Source organism: Lissotriton vulgaris, chromosome 1_1 (assembly GCF_964263255.1).
Source record: "Lissotriton vulgaris chromosome 1_1, aLisVul1.2, whole genome shotgun sequence".
Taxonomy (NCBI): domain Eukaryota; kingdom Metazoa; phylum Chordata; class Amphibia; order Caudata; family Salamandridae; genus Lissotriton; species Lissotriton vulgaris.
In genome coordinates, this window is record NC_141685.1 from 2,024,074,401 (window position 1) to 2,024,097,988 (window position 23,588).

General features: G+C 42.9%; 1 protein-coding gene across 5 annotated transcripts in view; it reads left to right on the forward strand.

Moving 5' to 3' along the window:
* ITPR2 (inositol 1,4,5-trisphosphate receptor type 2) overlaps window positions 1–23,588 on the forward strand; it is a 1,555,333-nt gene that overhangs the window by 1,313,048 nt on the left and 218,697 nt on the right. For 3 of the 5 annotated variants that reach the window (XM_086920227.1, XM_086920242.1, XM_086920236.1), the window contains 3 exons: window positions 5,693–5,734; window positions 6,663–6,838; window positions 22,934–23,098. In XM_086920227.1, the coding sequence (XP_086776353.1) occupies window positions 5,693–5,734; window positions 6,663–6,838; window positions 22,934–23,098 (383 nt within the window). The remainder of the gene's footprint in view (window positions 1–5,692; window positions 5,735–6,662; window positions 6,839–22,933; window positions 23,099–23,588) is intronic. The other 2 variants (XM_086920233.1, XM_086920246.1) reach the window with 1 other exon arrangement.

Below are 23,588 nucleotides of genomic sequence, written 5' to 3' on the forward strand. Positions count from 1 at the left end.
TATTTGCTTCAAATATCCACTTCAGTGGTGAAAGTAGATTTTTGAGAACTTAAGTGAAAAAGTTACTTTAAGAAAGTGTAATTTGTGCTGTCTGAGAGAAAAACTAGTTTAGAACTCGTTTGGATAAGCCATACTCAAGAGGCCCAGTACATGTTCTTGGCTAACCTGAAAATGACCCTGCAAGTCAGTGGCATTGCCTCTGGACCATGAAGGCAGAGGGTTGTTGTCACCAAGTGGCCACTTACGAATGATTTAGCCTTTTGGGACAGGGACAAAACCGTTGTCAGAACAAGGGACAGCTCTCACATCTTGTTTTAAGGCTTCTGGGGAGCTTTTACCTATACTAAAAGAAGTGCTGAAAAGGGAGGTGGGGGATAGAGTGTGAACATATTTAGGATTATGTGTAGGAAACTCCCCAGTTACTGGCTAGTGCACAGGTTAAATCTGTCTCCTCACCACCACCTCCTCCTCAGAACATTACAGGATTTGGGAAGAAACATCTACCTGGCTGTTGGGGTCAAAGACCGAGGGGAAGGTCTCCTGCCCCCGCCCTGGGACTGGACCTGTTTTTCAAGGGTCAAATGGTTGGCCTCCTCCTATGGCTAAATGGACGCAAATGGCAGAAGGGATCCATGCTTTGAAGAAGGCCTAGTTAAACGCTTGGAACTGAACTTCAGGAGAGAATCCTGGAAGGAGAAGGACCTGTGCCCACATGCATCATTGAGCATTGCATTCCAAACGGTGCGAATCGCAATTTTCGGCCGTTTGCGAATGCAATTCTCAAATTCGGGATGCATCATGCTTTTCGCAATTTTAGGAATCACAACCATGTTGCGATTTCTAAAATTGCGTTTGCATTTAAGAAATCGCAATTTGAGATTTCTTAAATGCAATGCATGAACATTTTTAATTTGCGAATTCGCAAATAGGAAGGGGTAAATTAGCATGAAGTTGACCTTCATGCTAATTTGCGAAAACTTTCAAAAATGCACAAAAATGCATTTTTGAAAGTTTCATGTTACACACACACACATGTCCTTGGAACATGTGTGTGTGAAATTTGCACTTAAAGTTACATTTCAGGGGTGCAGGGGGGTCCTTTGGACCCCCCTCTGCACCCTTGAAAATGCATTCACAAATTGCGATTCGCAAAATGCAAATCGCAATTTGTGAATGGCTTCCCATTCATTCCTATGGGCCTCTTGGCCCATAGGAATCAATGGGAAGGGATTCCTTAATTGCGATTCGCAAATTGTGAATCGCAATTAAGGAATTTTTAGAAATATGCGATTTTGTGATGCATAGCAATTTGCGATTTCTTAATTGCGATTCCTTAATTTTCGCAATTAAGAAATCGTAAATGCCAACTTTGATGCATGTGGCCGCTGGTTCCTAGAAGTCTACCCTGTGGCCTTGAGGGCTGTAGGCGAGACCAGGAGCTACTTTTCCAGCATCAAGAAAGTTTTTGGGCTCTTGGCATTAGCTAGAAGAAGGGACAAAGAGACCTATCTCAAGCTTGGAGCTGTGACTAGAGTCCCTTAGGAGAGAACCCGAGAAATGGCAAGAAGTGGGAATATATCAGCGTGGAAGATTACTGACTCAGCACCTGATCTCCTGGTCTTAGTTAGGTAAAACAATTTTCTGGTTACTTTTCCTTGTTTTTATTTCTGGTGCAAAAGTGTCCTCTGAACTTGTGTTATATTTTTATAAAGTGCATAGCAACCCAGCCAGAGCTTGCTTGCCCTACGGCAGTACGGTCCACGCACTAATGCTTCCCTCGAAGAGCCAGGTTTTAAGCTGTTTCTTGAAGAGAGCATTGCTGGGGAAGAAACAAAGTTGAGACAGCAGCATGTTTCAAAGTTGAGGGGTCAGGTAGCTGACCACTAACCTCCTGCTCTAGCTCTTTTCGTACCTAGGCAGAATAGCTAAGTTAGTCCTAGCCAATCTAAGAGCTCACTTCTGTGCCAAAGCACCAGATCTCTTATGCAGGCTAAGGAAAGGGAAATGGACTGAGCTCGACTGGCCACCAGGCTGGACACCAGAGCAAAGGCTGGTGTTCGATCACCTGCACTTGAATTTTATTACATTAAGGTGGAGACAGTTCTTCCCCTTCCTGTTAGAAACGACTAGAAAGTAGGTTGTAAGGTGTTCCGCTGAGCGCTTTGCTTCTGGGAAAGTGAAAAGACTAATTGATTGTCTTCAGCAAAAGAGAATAGCGCAAAACCGAAGGATTCCTCCAGGTGTGCAAGAGGTTGAACATGCGTATTGAAGCAGTCTGACTCAAGGATGACCTTTGTGGGACTCTGCCCTCAGTCGTGATGGTCTCCGAAAAACAGGGTTTGTCCAAGACCTGAAAGCTCCGGCCTTCAAGGGAAAAGAACCAAGCTACTGCTTTGTCCCTTATCCCGCAATCCTGTAACCGTCTAATTTGGATCTTATGAGAAATGGTGGTGAAAACCACTCTAAGACTTAATATAGCCTTTATTTTTCCATTGTTTTTTTTAACCATTTTGTCCTAAAACAAAAAAATACACATCACTGGTTCCTTATACTTCATTTTAACCATTTTGTGTTTTTTACTTTTTTTTTCACTAGTTTTCTGAATTATTTGGGGAATTTTATTATATATAGCTTTGCCACTGTTGGTACTGCTTGAACTTAACGCTCGTTTCTCTGGGCAACTGTCTGCTGCTTGTGCCACAGCTACCAAATTTCTCTTAGAACTATGTTGTGACCTAACCACAGTGTGTTTATTAAGTTGGTAAGTGGCCATCCTTTCCAAATGAATAACCCATTTTCTGACACGTCCCATTGCCAAATCCTAGAGTGTAAGGGCAGGCAGGCAGGCAGTGACTTTCACTCTCAATGTTTTGAATACGTTGGCTCTCATCTACAAGGAATAAGGGGTCACATCTGGTGTTCAGTCAGTGGCTAATTTGTAAAATAAATAGGTGCCAGGGCTCTCGTCAGGAGGCGCCTTGCACCAGATAGTTTCTCACGTGAGTGCTGCCTAAAAAAGAACCAACTACTAACCATTAAAGTGGGAAGAGGATGTGGCACAATGGCCAGAGCTGTGACTTTGGAGCTGGGGAACCAGGTTCTAGTCCCTGCATCAGCTCATCATCCTGTGATTGTGGGCAAATCGCTTAATCTACCCGTGCCTACCATAAATGAATGTGTCCTTAACTGATGCTCATGAAAAATCCTGGTGTTGATAATTAAGTGCTGGTGCTGAGCACCGGAAACCACCGGCTCAAATTAAGGACTGTATTCAGTCCAGTAGATTGTAATGCAGGGTGCATAGCCATAATATGCCCATACCCCGTATACACTGCATGCATGACCCGTAGATGGAAAATGTGACATTCCCTGACCGCAGTGCCTAACTGTTGATATTAAACGGTGATGTCAGTGGTATGTGGGTATGTTTTATAATGTTTGCATCCCTTACTAAAACGAAACCTTACTTAAATAAAAAGACCTTCCTTTTAGGGCGGAGGTTAGAGGAACAGAATAAAAAGCTTACACCTGGACTATCTTCTGTGTGAGGGAAGAGTGAGATTTTCAATGCTAGTACAATGTTTGAGTGTCTGAAACATGGCCGAAACCTGCACACTGCAGCAGCAGAAGCTCTGGAATATAGGCAACCAAGCCTGTCATCTCTGCCAAACGTCTGGGCTTCTGTGTAGATTGGCCAATGGTGATACATTAGGAAATGAAGGGATATGGTGACCCTTTCCCTGTCGGGTTACCCGGTGCTCTTCACTAACTACCCTTAGCCATTCTATTTTGATGTTGACCTTAATTCCCAGCTCGAAGCAGATTAAAATGGTACATCTTAACAGCGCCACCTGACAGAATGATGTATGAACAATCTGCAAATCAACTAAACTATTTCAGAGGATTCAGGTGTTTATTTCAAAGTTCAGCTAATAAAAATATGTTCTTACACTCTCCTGAAACAAAACGTATTATTTTCCCTACATTTAAATCCAAAGCATTTCTGAAAGTCAGCTGGAATCCCTGCCCCAACTCTGAAAGTTCTAAGCCGAGCTACTGCTGTGCATTGTTAAGAAGACATGAAGCCATCATGTTACTCAACCCAAAGCCACACTCGAGCATCTGGGACCTGCACCTGGTGGCATGTACGTTCTGTGGTAACGCACTACTCAAGGGGTAAGCCCTTTTGTGGTGACCTCTGGAGACTGAGGGTATCTCAGCCAATCAACAGCCCTCATCCGACCTCATCTTATTCCAGAGGGATGCTCATGCATCAGGGTCATGCTGAAGTTGCCATCCATCATGCCATCTCTGCAGGCACGCATCGCCGAACAGGAAAGTGTGTCCCCTGGAAACAAAGACTTTCAAAGTCCGAGGGCTGCCCAGCTGACTGGTGCTTCACCACAGAGATCTTTTTTGTCCTATTCCTAGTTCCTGGAGTTCACTTCAGCAGATCAAACTACTGAAATCCAAAGATTTGAGTGGCCCAGTCTGATTCGTGGTATTCATCTTCTCTTGCTCCAGTTGGTCCACTGTGCTGCTTTGCCATATTATGCCACATTGATTAGGTGCCACAACCCCGTCTGCTAGCCAGCTGTCCAGCTGTGCTATTGTGTGCTCTTCGTCTTGCCGTGCAGAGGCCATCCAAGTTTCATATTTGAGGTGCAGACCACCCAAGTCTACCACTTACCCGGTCCCAGTTCACCATACGTTTGCTAACAGTGCCCCTGGAATCCTGCCTCAAGTCAAAACAGATGAGAAAAACAGTCTCGCTTTGTGGCTCTTTCCAAGGGTGGAAGGATTTGCCCCTTCCTTTTAGGATGCGGGGCATTGGAAACAGGTTGGATTTAGGCCTAGGGCAAGAAATGAGATTGGGAAATAATTAACAAAATTAAGCTAAACGAGGCGGAGATGTGATCATTATACCTATTTTGTATTTGTTTACCAGTCCTGGCACCTTCTCCTGGAGAGCAATTTGACTGTGATCATAAGGAAAAATGTGCAACTGAGGTTGAGGTTCTCCTGTAAAATGGCAGCTCTTTGGAAACAAATGCTTAGAAAACTGAGATTATCATTGCCTTCGAAATTCAATAAATGGGATACTTTAAACATGAAATGTTTTTTTTATTCTGTACGCAATTGATCAACTTTACATGTCACAGACCTAGGAAATATGACGTAGGCGAGTATCATTTGGTTTTGTGTGTGTTTGAGGTCGTAAAGTTATTTTGTCCTCTTATTGGTAGTAATAAAAATGTGGTAGGAGGTTGAATAATATCCCTTTCTATTCAGTATATCACAGAGCATTTAATATGTGTGACCAGTGGATCAAACTGCACAGTTTGGCTCCTAATCCGCTCTGGTCAATCTTGATTCTAAGTCTAATGCAAATGAAAAGCATGTTGCCGCAGCCAAATATGATTTAGACTGCTTTTTCGTTCCGCCTTTGTTTTGAAGCCGGTTCTTGCTTTTTGGACAGTAAGAAATGAAGCTAAGGGTGTTTAATTTAGCTGCTGTATAAATCTAAGCGTGCCTCTGTAATTAAATGAACGTATTTTCCTTTGTAAATAGGTGGCATACTCGGGAACGAACAATGTTTAATCTCCGCAAATGTTTATTTTTAATGAAGAAAACATGCATTTTTTTGTTTTGCTTGCTTAAAACGCTTCATGTGTTATGTATAACTTTACAGAATTTCAACGTGTGAGCAATACTGTTACAGCCTCATTAAGTGGTGAGTTTATCTTTCCCAGTAGGGTAAATGTCAATCTTTCCGCATCCGTAGCACGTCAGAGTATCTTGTGCAGTGTCCATGTGTTGCGTGTTTACCAGTGACCGCGCCACGTGATGTTTATCTCTATTTCATTATCGGTGGAGGCGGGAACAGTTGTGGTAGTCTCGCGCGGCGCACTCGTGCGGAAGCTGCTCTGTCCGTCTGGGAACACAGGTGCATGCGCATGCGGAACTGATGGGGAAGAAGGACTTGGTGTACTTAAGAGTCTGCGTCATCTCTGCTGTTGGGACCCGCACGGTGTCATTTAGTCCAAGCACTTGCTACCCCTATCTTCTGCTTGCAACGTGGTGGGACTGGTGTATAACCCATATATATATATGCCTTACTCATTTGATGACCTACCTTTGAAAATAAAGCTTACATTTACATTTTCTCTGTTGTGGAAGCTTGCTCATGCCTTTAATTAGTCTGTCTCCCATCATGTTTGAGCCTCGAGGTTTTAATAGACTTGTTTTTAATACGAGAGGCATACATACCCGTCATCAGCATCAAAGATGGAGATTGACCACTGTCGACCTGATTCAGCTACTGGTTACATTCTGTAAACAAAAGTTGCAGACCAGTATAGTCTAATGTAGAACCAATCATTTGAGAAAATCTGTCATCAAGGGTATTTCTCTTACTAACCTTTTCTTTTATGTGAGACTGTACCGAACGTGCACTAATAAACCTCTGTGACTTTAATATATGGTAGTGGGGACAGTTATTGACTGTGAGAGGATCTTACTATAGGACAATCAGAACCATGGTATGGTGATGAGAAGTCAATGCAATGCTGATGAAACTTTTTAGTTAAATACTATTTTCAAATATTCCGTGGCGCCGTTCTTCATGCCACTTGGTGTTAAATGTTTGTTTTCTTTTGCAGGTACTCTGCCCCCTCTGGTTTCTGTCCTTCTCTGGATAGCTGTGGCAGTCTGCACAGCCATGCTCTTCTTGTTCCCCAAGCCTTTTGGCATTCGTCCTTTTTTGGTATCTGTAATGCTTAGGTCAATATACACAATTGGCCTGGGGCCTACACTGATCCTACTTGGCGCTGCAAACGTAAGTACTAACGTAGTAAGTTCTTGTGGTGTGTGTATAGAAACATAATTTTCTTTGTAATTTATGTGCCTATAAGAACAGTCACACTTTGTGATAATTAAGCTTAATTGGCCTCAACTCAGGGCGTGAGCAGTGGTTAATGCCCCTTCCTGTCCGTGGGCATTAACAGACATTAAAACCTTGAACCACATGGGAATTAAGATTGCTAGCACCTATACCCAAAATCGCACACAGCACATACAAAAGATCAACTGTCCCTGTCTGCTTTTTGTCTCTCCTTCACTCACCAGACTTGCATCAATAGTTTGTGAAAGTATTTACTAAATAAAGCCAGTCCATAGAGGGTGCCAATCTATATTTTATGACTTAATATACTGCATTACAGTGCCCTTTTGAAGCTCTGGTCGTTGACAGGTTACATTTGAATTAATTTCATTTTTACTTCAGGGTAGGTCTGGTTGACTTAAAAGATAATGGGAAACAATGTACCTGCTTACATAAATATAGCTTACAAAAGCAGATGTAAACAACCATTGAAGTCACACTACATAAACTTAAGGACATCATAAAGTAGAATTTTTGTTGAATAAATAAATGGCAGTATTCAGTATTAATCTGCAAAACATTTTAAATGTTAGGTCATGAGTGTCAAGATCTTTGCACATCAGGTCAAATATCCGGGTAGCTTAAATCAAGCAGGAGGGTTGTTACTGGAATAGTTTCACCTTCCTTGCAATCTTTGTGGTACATGGAAACACAGCTGTGTGTACCAAAAACATGGATTGTATTCAAGAAGAAGTTGTGGGTGGTACAGGATATTGAGATAGAACTAGTTTAAAACAAACTATTGATGATGAATGTTGGGATGTAATGGGTGATGGGAATGAAATGCAGTTGCTAATCACAATATTGAATGTTCGAGCTATTTCATATGAATGGTGATGACCTGTACAAAATTAGTAAAGGAGCCTATTAGCATAATTATCATTTTAGTAAAAAGAGAATGTTATGATTGTTCGATTCAGTTCAAGTGCCATATCTTCCAATAATCATTATAATAACCATTAACATATAATTATATACATAAGTGCATGTGTGATGTGTCTAAGGATCATTCGAACAGTGCTCTGGTTGCACTTTTAGGAAAGCCAATTGATAACATTTTTTATTTTTTTGTGATGAAATTTAACATGACGCTGAGAAAGAATAAAATTAAAGAGGGTTGCACTTTTCTCTTCGGTATATTATCTAACAATTATGAGGAGGCACACTTACACTATGTATTCATATGTTTAGTTTCTAGTGCTCTGTTAAGTTCTGGCTTCTTTTGTTTTATTACAACCAGCTTCCCACTCTGTTCTTTCCTAACATTCACCTACTTGGGTCTCCCATGTTGCATGTATATTGATGTTAAATGATCACATGCAGCATAAAAATGTATGAATTTACTCTGGCACGATGTTCACAGTGTGTCCTGATGCCATATTAATCCCTATGTTTTCTGCCTCTCAGAGAGAGCGATTAGCATGAGTGTCACATTATAAGTATAATAAAATGTGTCTTATATTAAACTGATTCTAATATCTTTTTGCCACAAATATCTAAAAGCTTTTTTAATTATGAGAAGGCTTTGAATGGATGGGATGTTGCGTCCTCCTATGTAATTTTGAGGTCCAACTGGGGATACAGATATACAGTGTCCTCTTTTCTGTGCCGTATACTATCCAGGAAGAATCAATAAAAAAAAAAACATTTTTAAAAAACCTGATGAAGTTCCATGTTGGGACAAAATGTGTTGGTTGGGCTGCTGTTGGATGTTATAAAGAATAAAGAAATTCTCATTTGGAAAATCATATCATGGCTCCTGCATTATATAGAATCTATAAGAAGACCTCTTTAGTGTGAAAAATTTGGACTGATGATGCAATAATTGAATTTGGAGTAAAAATTGTTGGACTTCTTAAGCATTCCCTTTTTGCACAATGTTTCGTACTTTGGTTTCTGAGCAGTCCGACCTTTAGAAGGTCGAGTGCTATCATTTACATTCTTCGGTTGCAAACACGCCAGGGTAGAGCCAATACTGCTCTTTTTGAAAGTATTAGCTTTTATAATGTGTTTAACTTTGCACAGATATTCTATTTTTATCCTTCATGTTTGCAAACATGTGCTCTCTTTCTTATGAAAGATCTACTCACCAAGGATTTAAATGGTTTGTGAGAAAGGCGATGGTGTGTTCATGCATTGTAAAGGAAAAAAAGTATTGGAGTTCAATAACCTTATAAAGAAACCCATCCTTCATCCTATAGTTCCTCTGTATGGTCATGGAACTCATCTGTGACTTGCAATATTCCTATAATGTGCAGTCCACGTGTATGTATATATATATATATATATATATATATATATATATATATATATATATATATATATATATATATATATATAAATCAAAAAGGGTGTCCCCTCGAAGAAGCCACATACAAGATGGTAAGTCTTAGCGCTTTATTCGGAAAGGTAGCAGTTGGGCATCAGCACAGGTCATCAAAGGCATCAAGGCACTATGAAGACCGGTAGGCAGCCGTGCTGCCCCGCTCACTGGGGCGTGTCTGTGGACTATTTCATGTACTCATTTCGTCATCCCTAATGATTGATCTTCGCCCATGATTAAGTGCAGGGTGTGCACGAAACGCGCTGGGAGTCGGGCGTGTATATATATATATATATATATATATATATATATATATATATATATATATATATATATATATATATATATATATATATATATATATATTCCTCTGGCTCTCGAAAATAAGGACACTGGGTTAAACCAAAATAATGGATCCAAAACTACAATATTATTGACGCCCATTCTCACAGCACACATCTCTTCTAACCTTCAAGACAACCTCTCTGAATTTGAATTGTACATGCTCAATAAATATCACAGAGATGCTATGACTGTGATCAGAGGTTACCTTCACCTTCTCAAACTTAAGAAACAGAAAACTAAAAAACAATCTAAAAAATTGCATTCAAAAGACCCGAATAAGGAAAGAAGGACGACAAGGGTGGCAACGTAGTCTTGCTCACCAAGGAAATGTATGAGAAAGAAGCACTCAAGCAACTGAACAATCGGCAACATTATGAGAGAGTAAACATGACAACAGTCAAAGGCTGGCAAACGGAATATCATGGCTGGCTGTCAAAATGGAGAAGGAAGAATCTCATATCGGAAGCTGAATACAGGTATCTAAAGGTGGACTATCCGGTGATGCCATGTATCTACTTTATTCCAAAAGTACACAAAGACCGTGAAGAACCCCCGGGGAGACCTATTATCAACGCAATAGGGGGATTGCTTGAAAATACATCGGTGTATATTGATCAATTTCTACAATCCTTTGTTAAAAACTTGGACTCATATATCCGGGACTCAAGTGATTTCCTTGGCAAAATGCGAAATATTGAATGGCAACCGGGAGACTGGCTGTTGGCACTAGATGTAAGTTCTTTATATACAAGTATTAAACATCTAGATTGTATAAATGCGGTCAAATACTATCTATCCAGAAGATCTGCTGACTGTAAAGACCATACTGAAATGTTGCTAGTCATGTTGACTTACTGCCTTGAACACAATGTCTTCATATTTAACAACCTTTTGTACCGACAATGTCAGGGGGTGGCAATGGGGGCCAGTTTTTCCCCAAGCGTGGCATGTTTACACATGGGGGCTTGGGAAGAACTGGTCCTCGGACCCAACTTTGAAAAAGAAATGAAAGACAACATTGTATCGTGGTATCGTTTTATTGACGATCTGGTTGTAGTGTGGAGAGGGACGCAGGAAGATGCAGAAAGATTCATTGAAAATCTAAACAAAAACGATTTGAACATCAATTTTACCTATACAATGAGCCAGATTAAGATCCCTTTCTTGGACATAGAAATATACGTCAGTGAGAACAAGCTAGCAAGCAGATTATTCCGCAAAACAACAGCAGGGAATACGATCCTACACGCCAGCAGCACTCACCCAGCGCATCTTATACGGAGTATTCCGTATGGTGAGATGCTGAGGATACGCAGGTTGTGTAGTGAACCCAGTGAGCTGCAAAAAGCACAAAATGAATGTGCCGAGCGGTTCATGGAGCGAGGCTACAGTAAAGGGATCATTAAACAGGCTATTACAAAATCTATGGCCAAAGACCGTAATGATTTATTAGGTATCAGAGAGACCTCGGCTGAGGAATCGAATGATAAACCTGTATCTAACCCTGACCATAACAAGCAGCCGGAACCCTTCCGCATAATAGTGGGGTATTGTAATCAACATCAGGCAGTACGTAAAATTATCAACAAAAACTGGCCGATTGTCAGCAGTGACCCCCTAATAGGGCAAGATCTCCCTAAAAAAGCCTCCTTAACCTTCAGCAAAGCCCCCAATATGAGACAAAGACTAGTGGTAACCTGCCCAGAAATTATTGACAGCAGCTCTTGGTACCAGAACAATCAAGGCTTTTTCAGGTGTAAAACCTGCAAAGCATGTGTTCATGGAGTGAACAAAAAAGTGTACAAAGATGGATTCAGTGATCAAGAGCACCGTATCACCAAAGTCTTGACCTGTAGAACGGATTTTGCCGTGTATGTCCTTGAATGTCCCTGCAAACGGCAATATGTGGGAAGTACAAAACTTCCCGTGCACAAAAGAATATTGCAGCATCTAAGGGCAATAACCACGCAGGATAACACCTATCCCGTGGCAAGGCATTTCAAAAGTCATCACCAGAGCAATAATAAGGACTTACAATACTGGGTGGTGGATGCAGTAAGTATGAGTAGGAGGGGAGGCAATAGGGAAAACAAACTGCGTAAAATGGAAACCAACTATATACTCAAGTTTAACAGTAAACAGCCGGTAGGTTTGAACCTGACAGAAGATCTGTATACATGTTTGCACGATTAAGGATAACTAAGGATAAAAATGCCCAAAAGAGAGAAACAAAATAGAGTCAATATAATGAATATGTAAATAGGATGTGTGTATATATATGAATTGGAAAACATAGAGGTTTTATATATATATTTTTTGAAAACTGTGCTATATATATTTGTAATGAAATGCAGTTGTATATAGATGATTTAAACTTAAGATGTAAATAATGAATTTTATAAGTTGGTTGGGCAACTATCAGAGTTATCATGAAAATCAAATAATGTGTAAAAGGAGTATGAAGTTGGAGGACCATTTTTCGAGGATAGAGAATGTTACAGATAACAACCTGTGGTAAATGAAATGGATATGAAGAGTCATGTAACTGGGAACAATAATGACAAAAAGAATAATCAAAATATACCTGTCGTGTGAAGCAGAATATAGAAACAAAACACGGGTGTTTAAACAACTAATACCGTGTTAAGTAATTGTCAAAAAGCACAAGGTATAGCCCTGGTTTGAATAGTTTTTTATATATGGTTTTGCACAGGAGCACTTTTTATGGGACACGGGTTAAAACACATACAATACACAAAAGGTAAAAAATGACAAGTAGTCTGTAAGGTATATTGGGATTTAGCCCAGAACTGTATCAAATATGGCAACAACGTAAAAATGTAAAAAACCTACATATATAGTCTTTTTTTATATATACACAAACCCTAAGGAAATAGCGATGTAAATCATTGTAAAAAAGTGCATATAAAGACACAATGCAATCGTGAAAATGTGGGAAAAAAAAGTGAGAAAACTGTTCAAATATTGGTTTGTACATACACAGGGATTTAACCCGATATTGTGCAAAAACACTTAGGGATTTATCCCAATATTGTAAAAAAGTGTATTGAAACTAACGATGAAAATCACTGTAAGTATGTGTGTATATATTGATACAATGCAATGTGTAAGTCCATCATCAGTTTTTACCCAATGTATGTAAGGTTTGAAAAGAACCAATCACCAATGAGCACTGTGCACTTTAAATATGTCGAAAAAACAAGGTTACGCTGTCATGTGATCAAGGCTTTTCAGCCGAAACGTTATGGCGGCAGCTGAATAAACACAACTAACCAGCATCCTGAGTGTGGTCCGTGTCTGTATCCAGCGCAATCAGGGCAGAGGAGATTGTGGCGGGAGAACGGAGGTTTGCCATATATATATATATATATTCCTCTGGCTCTCGAAAATAAGGACACTGGGTTAAACCAAAATAATGGATCCAAAACTACAATATTATTGACGCCCATTCTCACAGCACACATCTCTTCTAACCTTCAAGACAACCTCTCTGAATTTGAATTGTACATGCTCAATAAATATCACAGAGATGCTATGACTGTGATCAGAGGTTACCTTCACCTTCTCAAACTTAAGAAACAGAAAACTAAAAAACAATCTAAAAAATTGCATTCAAAAGACCCGAATAAGGAAAGAAGGCCACTTTGGCCAATGAATTTCTTTGGCTTTAAAGTCTGTCCCAGAAAAATAAAATAAGAAACGCACAGGCTTGAAATAGAGTTTGCCAAGTAAACCATTCTAGATCATGAAATAAAACAGAAAACCCTCTTCCTCACCTGTCCTCTAAATTCCTGTGAAAACTATGATAATCTTGTTCATTGCTTTAAGGAAAAGATGAAAAACAATGAACGCTCTATCGCCTAACCGATTAATCAAGGTCTAAGTAGCAGTTACCTGAAATTGTTGGGGCTCTTATCTTTCATGGATCATCATCAAAATAACCACTGCTCCCAATCACCTCCTGAAAACTGAAAGTGATATCCTTGCCTCCCACTGGACTCGACACCACAGCCCCTGACGTCGCCTTCCTCACGGAAACCTGGATGAACGACTCCTCAGCGCCCGACATCGCCATCGCCATCCCAGAGGGCTACAAGATCACCCGAAGAGATCGAGGCAACCAGAGTGGAGGAGGCATCGCCATCATCTACAGGGACACCATCCGCATCACGACCAACACCGACGACACCCTGACAACCGCCGAACACCTGCACTTCCAGATCCACACGGACCCCAAAACCACCCTCAGAGGCACCCTCATCTACCGACCCCCGGGACCACGCACACAATTCAGCGAAGACATCGCCGACTTCATCAGCCCGCACGCCCTCCCCTCCGCTGACTACATCCTCCTGGGGGACATCAACTTCCACCTGGAGAACAACAACGACCGCAACGCCACCACCCTGCTTGACAACCTCCCCAACCTCGGACTCAAGCAGCTGGTGACCACCCCCACCCACCTCGCCGGACACACACTCGACGCTGTCTTCTCATCCAGCAAGGACATCGTCTTCAGCCACGCCACCAAACTCCACTGGACGGACCACAGCTGTGTCCACTTCAGCTTCAGAAGATCCACGATCCACCACCACCAGTAACAGGTGGCTCGAAGAAACTGGAACAAGATCACAGCAGACCAGCTCGCCGCCTCCCTGAGCCAGCACCCTCCCGCCAGCTCAGCGAACCCCAGCCAGGCCGCCGACAACCTCAAGAAGTGGATCAGCAACTGCGCAGACGACCTCGCCCCACTGAGGACCCCGCCTAGCAGACCCGGCAGCAAGAAGGCCCCATGGTTCACCGACGAACTCAAGAGCTCCAAGAAGAACTGCCGAGCCCTCGAGAAAGCCTGGAGAAGGGAGCCAACACCGGACAACATGACCACCCTCAAGCACGCCACCCGGAAGCACCATCAACTGATCCGCGCCGCCAAGAAAACAGCATTCAAGGTCCGGCTGGACAACAACGCGCACAACTGCAAGGAACTCTTCAACATCGTGAAAGAGCTCTCCAACCCCAACGCCGGAAACAACGACATCACCCCGTCGCAAGACCTCTGCAACTCCCTCGCCTCCTACTTCCACAACAAGATCGCTGACATACACAACAGCTTCAGCCCACAAACAACGCTCCCAACGACCGCACCAACGCCCCCCACCACCACCCTCAGCGCCTGGACCCAGATCAGCACGGAAGACACCATCTGCACGATGAACTCTATCCACTCCGGATCTCCGACCGACCCCTGCCCCCACCACGTCTTCAACCAGGCCGACGCTGTCATCGCACCCCACCTGCAGGGCATAATCAACACCTCCTTCAACACCGCCACCTTCCCTGAGAGCTGGAAGCACGCCGAACTCAGCGCTCTTCTAAAGAAACCAACAGCTGATCCCACCGAACTCAAGAATTACCGCCCCATCTCGCTCCTCCCGTTCCCAGCCAAAGTCATCGAGAAGACCGTCAACAAGCAGCTGGCCGCCTTCCTCGAGACAAATGGATCCCTCGACCCCTCACAGTCTGGCTTCCGAGCCAACCACAGCACCGAGACCGCCCTCATCGCTGCCACCGATGACATCCGAGCCCTGCTGGACAACGGTGAAACAGCGGCCCTCATCCTCCTAGACCTCTCTGCGGCGTTCGACACTGTTTGCCACCGCACCCTAGTGCAGCGCCTCAGCAACTTCGGAATCCAGGAGAAGGCCCTGGAGTGGATCATTTCCTTCCTCGCTGGAAGGACACAGAGAGTCCGCCTACCACCGTTCAGATCTGCAGCCACGGAAGTCATCTGCGGCGTTCCTCAGGGCTCCTCGCTCAGCCCCACCCTCTTCAACGTCTACATGAGCCCCCTTGTGGCCATCTCACGCCAACACAACCTCAACATCATCTCCTACGCCGACAACACCCAGCTGATCCTCTCCTTGACCAACGACCCCGCCGCCGCCAGAACCAACCTCCACGAAGGGATAAAAGACGTAGCCGAGTGGATGACGACCAGCCGCCTGAAACTGAACTCAGACAAGATGGAGGTCCTCATCCTGGGCTCCTCGCCCTCCGCCTGGGACGACTCCTGGTGGCCACCCGCCCTGGGCACGGCACCCAAACCGACAGACCACGCACGCAACCTGGGTTTCATCCTGGACTCCTCCCTCTCCATGACCAGACAAGTCAACGCCGTCTCCGCGTCCTGTTTCAACATCCTGCGCATGCTACAGAAGATCTTCCGGTGGATCCCCACCGAGACCAGGAAGACGGTCACCCAGGCCCTCGTCACCAGCCGACTGGACTACGGCAACGCCCTCTACGCCGGAACCACCGCCAAGCTCCAGAAGAGACTCCAGCGGATCCAGAACGCCTCAGCCAGACTCATCCTCGACATCCCCCGACGCAGCCACATCTCCGGGCATCTGAGAGACCTGCACTGGCTCCCCGTCAACAAGAGAATCACCTTCCGTCTCCTCACCCACGCACACAAAGCCCTACACGACCAAGGCCCGAGCTACCTCAACAACCGCCTCAACTTCTACGCTCCCAAACGCCCCCTCCGATCAACCAACCACGCCCTCGCCGCCGTCCCCCGCATCCGAAGGGCGACAACAGGAGGAAGGTCCTTCTCCTACCTGGCCGCCAAGACCTGGAACACCCTCCCAACCGACCTCCGCCTGACCCAAGACCACCTCTCCTTCAGGAAGAAACTCAAGACCTGGCTGCTCGAGCAGTAGCGGAACCCCCCTTCCCCCCCACCCCCCCAGCGCCTTGAGACCCTCCGGGTAAGTAGTGCGCTCTATAAATGCCTGGACTGATTGATTGATTGATTGACTAAACTGATCGACCCCTCCCTGACATGGGGGAAGCCTCTGACCGGCTAAAAATGGGCTGTATCCCACCACTGTTAATAAAGGTAAGTTCAGACTCAGAAACAACTTCTTCCCCTTATCAAAACTCTGTCTTTGGGAAACCCTTAGAAAGTTGTGTAGAATTTCAAAGGTAGAAATGTATCACCCAAATAACCTCTCATCAAGTGCCAACCAGGCTTTATAGTTATCTGAAACAATAAAACGGCATTCATCCAAACTGTGAATTTTGCACTTAAAATAGTTGATAAAGACAACTCCTCCTTTTTAATTCTCTTTCACCTCTAAGTCACCTTTAACACAGTCTGCAACGTCGTTCTCCTACCAACTGTCGAAGAACAGATATGGCGAGTGGTTCTCATCCTTTATTAGCAACTGCTCCAAACAAATACACATTTTCTCTTCTTAACCCACTTACTCAAGGGTTTTTCAAGGCTGTACCTTATTTCCCACTCTTTTTAGACCCTACATTGAATGACCAAGTGCACCATTAGAAATTCCACCTTCAACTATCATCGCTACACTTATGATATCCTGCTGTACCTGAAAGTCTTGTTCCATGATAATATAAACTCCATGGCCAAAAGTCTCACTTAAGCCAGGTGTGGATGTCCATCTACCATTTACAAACTCATTCTACATCTGAAAAGCGTCCTCCTGGTCACCCCACCTCATTTCATTTCAAACACCCTCAATGCACTCAACATACTCTTTCTTACTGGGCCAGGACATTTCCAGACAGTGACTCCTTTAGCCCAGCTCCACGAATGTCTGCTTTATACAACTTACGTTAATTTAATGAAAGTCCTTTACCCTCCACTCGTAAAATATTAGCTGTTAAAATTATTGACTGCCAGCTTAATCTTGTAATGTAGCTGCACCCCTAATCTGTTAGTTATAACCCTCAAACGCAGCACCTACCCCACCGAAAATCATCAGTGGGTAAAAATTGATATACTTGAGCCCCATTATTACTGCCCTTCACAAACTGCTTGGGATCAATGGGCACTACCACTATCTCCTTTGCCTAATGCAGCCTGTACCCAATAGCCATAATAGTACACTGAATAGGACACTGAAAGCTCAAGAATGCCTTCTCTCTTCCACTTCCTCTTCTCCCCCCTTTTCACACTGTGTTTCTGAATTATAGAAAAGGGCAAGATTGATCCTCAGAGAGGCACTACTTGCCATGTGGCCCCCGACTGTAATAAAAAGCCAGCAGGGAAGAGTGCTCGAGAACATATCACCTCTTGGCGGTTGGAGATGTTCATCATTTGAATACGAGCAGAAGCGGGGAGCTTGCATTCCACGGTGCCATGGTTTGCATTCCACAGACGGGTCTTCCATCTTTATTTCTAGCTGTCTCACAAGACTGACTCAGTAATGCAGCATGTCAGACATTCAGTTCATATCCAAGGTCTACAGTAAAGGACGACTGATTGAATTCTGTCCAGCACGGTGGCAGGTACCACTACTGCCACACTGGACAGCTGCAGCAATGCGATCATCTTTCTCTGTAAGTCTGCTCGAGGGAACACCTTGCAACTGGATCTAATGCACGATGGCAAAATGAATCACAGGTTCTTCAAAGCAGATGCTGCATAGAAAAAAGTACAAGACACGGCAAGGCAGGTTCACCATATCAAGGTAAAGAGTAATTCTGGGAATCTGCCAGCAACCAACTTCTCAAAAGGGGGACAAGATCAGACTCAAGAGGTATTAAAATGCCCTATTCTGAAAACAAAAAGTAACATTTTAACCAGTATATTCAAAGATGCAGTCAGAAGAAATCGGCAGATTGTATACAAACCCTGTTAGACGTAGTTTACCTACATGGTTCTTCAGACCTAATTTCATATTGTACAGTGGACACAGACATAGCCATTTGTCATGCCTAGCCCTCTAGGGGCATTGCTGCAGTGCATAAACCTTGCACCTTTAAGATCTGCATGCCTTAACAAAAGAGGGCAGAATTACTGGTGCAGGAATTGGTGTTAGGCTATACCTTGTGCCTCGTACACAGAGTTTAGGGCAGAAGTCATGCCCTGCAGTTTCTGAGAGTATGAGTACTTGGAACACAGTATTACTAAAGGCCAAGACGTAGACTATGTCTTCCAGGTATCACGCATGTGGTCATGCCTTGTGAGTCCTAAAAGCACCTGTGTGGTGGTATGACTGAAGCTCCTGGTGAGTTCCTGCAGGATGTGGCTTGTTGCTAACCCTGCATACACTGCAGGTATGGATACTGGGTGCAGGGCAGGGGAGATCTGCCAAAAGATATGTAGGCTGCTATTAAAATGGTATTATGTATCTAATATCTGGAGAACATCTCTTGACTGTAATGGAACCGCTCTCTTTGTTGTCTGCTGGGTGCAAGGCATTTTCTTCTCCCTCTAAACCCATCTGGAGTTCTCGGAAACTGTCTGTATGTAGCTATGTGCACAGAAAATCTCAAGAATCCTTTAAAATTTCCAATGGCGCAACCTCAATTAGATTATATTAAAGGGAAAACATCAATTCTAGTCAGTGAGGATTTCCTTCAATTTACAACAGAACAAAACTAATCTGTTTGATGCCAAGGCATTCACATATGAAAGATATTTGGCTACACCCTTCTACCCAAACCTCCTTTAGGCCTTTAATACTGCATAAATCATTATTCTAGTAGATTATGGTGGATGTAACTGATTGCTACCAGTGTAAAACAAGTCTCAACCCACTCGCAAAGTCAAGGTTTTTGTATTACACTGTGCTCCCTTTACAAGTAATGTTTACACCAAGCCCTCTTTTGCACAGATACAAACTCATGACTTTTGCTTACTTACATGGAAATAATACCAAAATAATTGGTATTTTCAGGCCACTAGAGAATGGATATCTAAAGCATTATTTAAGCGCTCTGGAGTTAGGACACACCTGCTGGTGCTATTCTTTAAATAACCCATTTGTTCAGGGGTCGCTCATATTTCCCTCATGGTCTACCACTTCAGACCCAATATTGAAGGGTCTTTCTTCAATAACAGAATACCTGTCCCTAACTGTTTGTGGGACTTTCTTGGTTTAAATCTGAAATAAAGTAGAGTGCTCCTTGCATAATATGGACGGAGGCATCTGTAGCTATGGTAATTGAGGCAGCCACCCGTCTGTCAACATCTATTATAAAACTTGGAATTTATATTCCAAGTGGAGTGGTAGGTGGCAAATGTCTGTTCTCTCAAACTGAAAATGTTGAAAAGGAACATTCCCCATGTTGAAACTCAGTTTCATTTTCAGCTTTCAGCTTGATCACAGTGATTCAGTTTTGGCTGGACTCTGGCAATACTATTTGCTTTGTAACTTCAGTTGTTGAAAAGCCTTCAACTGGTATCTCTTGCAGCAGTCTGCCTGATTACTGGGTTGTAGGCAGCTGGGTTTTTGGTTGAGGGCGATGTGAACCTTTCTTAAACAGCAATCACAGTCCCTGTCAGGGTGAACCACAAAAAGTAAATAATTAACCTGTGTTTAACTCTCTGGTAGCTTGTCTCAAAAGTAACCCTGGGCAAAGCACTACGCTACGCTCGCGTAGTTTGCGCTACTTCGCCCTACGCGAACTGCACGTAGCACAGTGCAAACACACGTAGCGCAGCAGTCATTTTTTGCTTGCTTGTGGTCCTCAACGTCAAGTTGCTGACTTCGAGCAAGCAAAATGACATCCCAGTGAGACTTTTTCCTCGTTCGCGATCAGCAACATCAAGTTGCCGATCGCGAGCGTGGAAAAAAAAACTCTGGAGCGATTCTCAATACAGGGAGGTCAGGTTTCTCATTGTGAGTGGTCGCGTATGCTCGCGACCGCTCGCGATGAGAAACTACGAGTCCGTGTTGAGAAAGCTGCCGCTCGGGTAAAAATCTACTCAAGCGGCAGAAAACTACAGCTCGCACTATGCAAGATGCAGTTTTCAATGATTGCACAGTGCCGGATGCTTGTCCACACTGTGCAGTCATTGAAAATGGCATCTTGCACAGTGCGAACAGGCTACTACGCAGTTCGCGTAGTGCTACGCGTAGCTCGCGTAATGACTTCGCATAGATTCGCAAACTACGCCCAGGGTTAATCAAAACGAGTCAAGCTTAACTCAGAGACAATGTGTAAAGTATTTAGGCAGCACACAGACAGTAGTACATTCTTTATTAGTTAAAATAAATATAACCATAAAAGATGCATAAAAGCAGTACAAAATTACAATAAAACCATTAAAAGCCAATTAGAATCACATTACAATTTAAATACATGATACACAGTGCATGGTACATAAAATTGTATTACATATTCAGTCACTACATGTTCAGTAATTAAGTAGGTCAGTGTATCAGAATTTATGGCCAGGCTACTAGGGTTTGACCATCACTACTAAAAATGACCCATATTTACACGAGTCTCCCCCAGCCTGATGAGAAAGAGTATTGCTGGTTTTACTTGCTTAAAATTAGCTCTTAAGATAGATACTAGGAGCTTTTTCTTAGGGCGGGTATATAAAGTGCAAATCATTGCAACATGCGTAATGGTCTGAGCCAAGGCTTTTACCACACTCACTGGGCCTAAGGTGCCCACAGCAGCCCAACCTTTGAAGAAGCTGATTAAAGGGAGAAATGAGTTCAGCCTTAACTGGGACTAAATCATGCTATACATTGTTACCCCAGGTCAGGTATGGTTTGATGGAATTAACGATCTTCATCAAGCAGTGAGCCCAAACAGCTTGTTTCTGCATGTCATGCTTTTCTCTGGCAACAGAACAGCTCAATAAAAAAATCTGCTTTACCCACAAATAATCCGCCATAACAATTTCTTCGGCATGCATGAATAGGTTGGGACGACCCAAACCTGCAAGTTAAGACTTAATATATCTCAGCCAGGGGATCACTCTCCAGTTGTCCTACGATAGGCAATCTCTAATTATTTGCCTGTTAACATTTGCTTACTCTTTATACCAGATCGAGAGCCAGCTTAGTAGGGGCCTGAGTTTAATGTTGTCAGAGATATATATAAGATCAAGTTCCTTCGAGGGACCCCCAACAACTGCCTAGCAAACGTGTTTTCTTCCAGCTGAATGGTGCTTCAGTCACGGCATCCCCAGATGTCACTGCCATAACATGCTGCGGAAACGTACTTAGCTTTGTAAATATGGATCCAAGCTTTTATGGGTTTCCTACCCACCCTTAAGCTAAAATCCAGAACCGCTCCACATAATATGGCTAGTGTATCTCTTTTCAAGAGAAGAGAAGTGCCCCAGGATGTCCTATCGTCAAATAAAATACCCAGATATGTAAAAGAACGGACTTGGGTGTCTTAGAATTTATGCAGAACTGAATTTTCGGTTTCGAAAGTTTAACACTTGTCACCATCGCAAAGGATGTTGAAATATTGATGGAGAGAGCCAGGCCTCTCATGAACCATGCGGGCCAGACTCCATATTCAGAGTATTGATCCCTCCATGTCCATAAATTTAGACTTGCTAGCCGGCACCCAGGCTGGAATTCTCCCCACAGACCAAATCTTGTCTCATTAAATTCCAGTAGACTTTAGCTTAACTTTTTACTCTCAAACCCTTCTTCCCCTCCTAGGACCTGGATTTCACTGAGTGCTATGCTCAATATGGCATCTAGGAATTATAGTAAACGTGCACTTTATAAATACATTTAGAATAACATAACAATGTATTATTCGGTATCAAGGCAATTGCCATTTGTAAATTCAATAGTACTTTGTCTTTTGATGTAAGTGTATATATGTAAGGCTTAAGAACCCTTGCATCATCTAGTTGTGCTTTCAATTTTACATTCCCCGGCCTCCCAATTCATGATTCTCAATCGATGAAAATGTGACATGCAGTGGGATGGCGAAAAGGTGGTGAAACATAAATTGATACCAACATGTACATTGCCTTGTGGAAATTCAAATTGGGAATTGTTTTTTAATTATTCTAATAGCAGCATTTCGGCATTGTGTTTTGTGTAATTTACCTAGGAAAACACAACAGAAATTCTGAGGCCTAGATGAAAATACGGACCAAACCAAGTGACAAAGCTAGACACCAATAACCATGTCCAACTGGTGCCTCAACACTTAAAAACATTTGAAGAGTAGAGATTGGCACTTCAAAGCTATTGAGCTTAAGCAAGTCCAAACGGATTTGTGAGAGGGTATTTAAGCATTGTTTGAGCTTAGCCTTTAGACCTCCAATGTATTTGAGCAGAAACGAGCAGTTTTGACATGGCATTGGGTTTAAGCCAATTAATGGATGCCTGACCGTGCATTGATTGCTTTCTTCACACCAAGCCAATGCCTCCTGCTGACAAAGTTGAGGTGGGAGACAGCAGGGGTGAACAATGTGAATAATGTTGATGCTATTTCAAAAACCTTCCTAATTATAGTAGGATGGTGGTCTGACGCTCTGTTTTATTTCTCTGCAGCTCTGCAACAAAATAGTGTTTCTGGTGAGCTTCGTTGGAAACCGTGGGACGTTCACGCGCGGTTATAGGGCAATGGTCATGGACATGGCATTTTTATATCATGTGGTGTATGTCGTCGTCTGCTCTTTGGGCCTCTTCGTGCATGAATTCTTCTACAGTTTCTTGGTAAGTGAGAGGGATGGTGTGTGTTGAGTTTCAAAGTATTGTCGTACGATATAGCATAATTTAACAAAAGAAAATATTTAAAATAGCCTTTATAAATGTTTACCTAAACACACTTGCTTCTGCCGGCCCCAATTTTTGATTTTTGTTTTACACCCACATTGTGCTGTTGCTGGATAATGGTTATTAAGCAGGGTACCACACCTAAATCATGCATATGAGCCTTCCACGCAGCTGCAGTTCATTCTCAATATTGACTTTTTATTTAATATTACTTAATTAATTTTATGCAACATAATTTTAGAGTTTTTATTTTTGAGGTTGTTTTTACATATAAAAGATCATTAAGGTTTGCAAATATTTAAGTGTTCCTTAACCCGTTGCTTAGTCTTCTTCTTCCAGGTTGATGTATCTCTAATACCTTTGTACTCATTTTCCACTGGCAAGAATGTTCCGCATTCATTATTTTTCAGTTACCTGTTTGGGACATTAG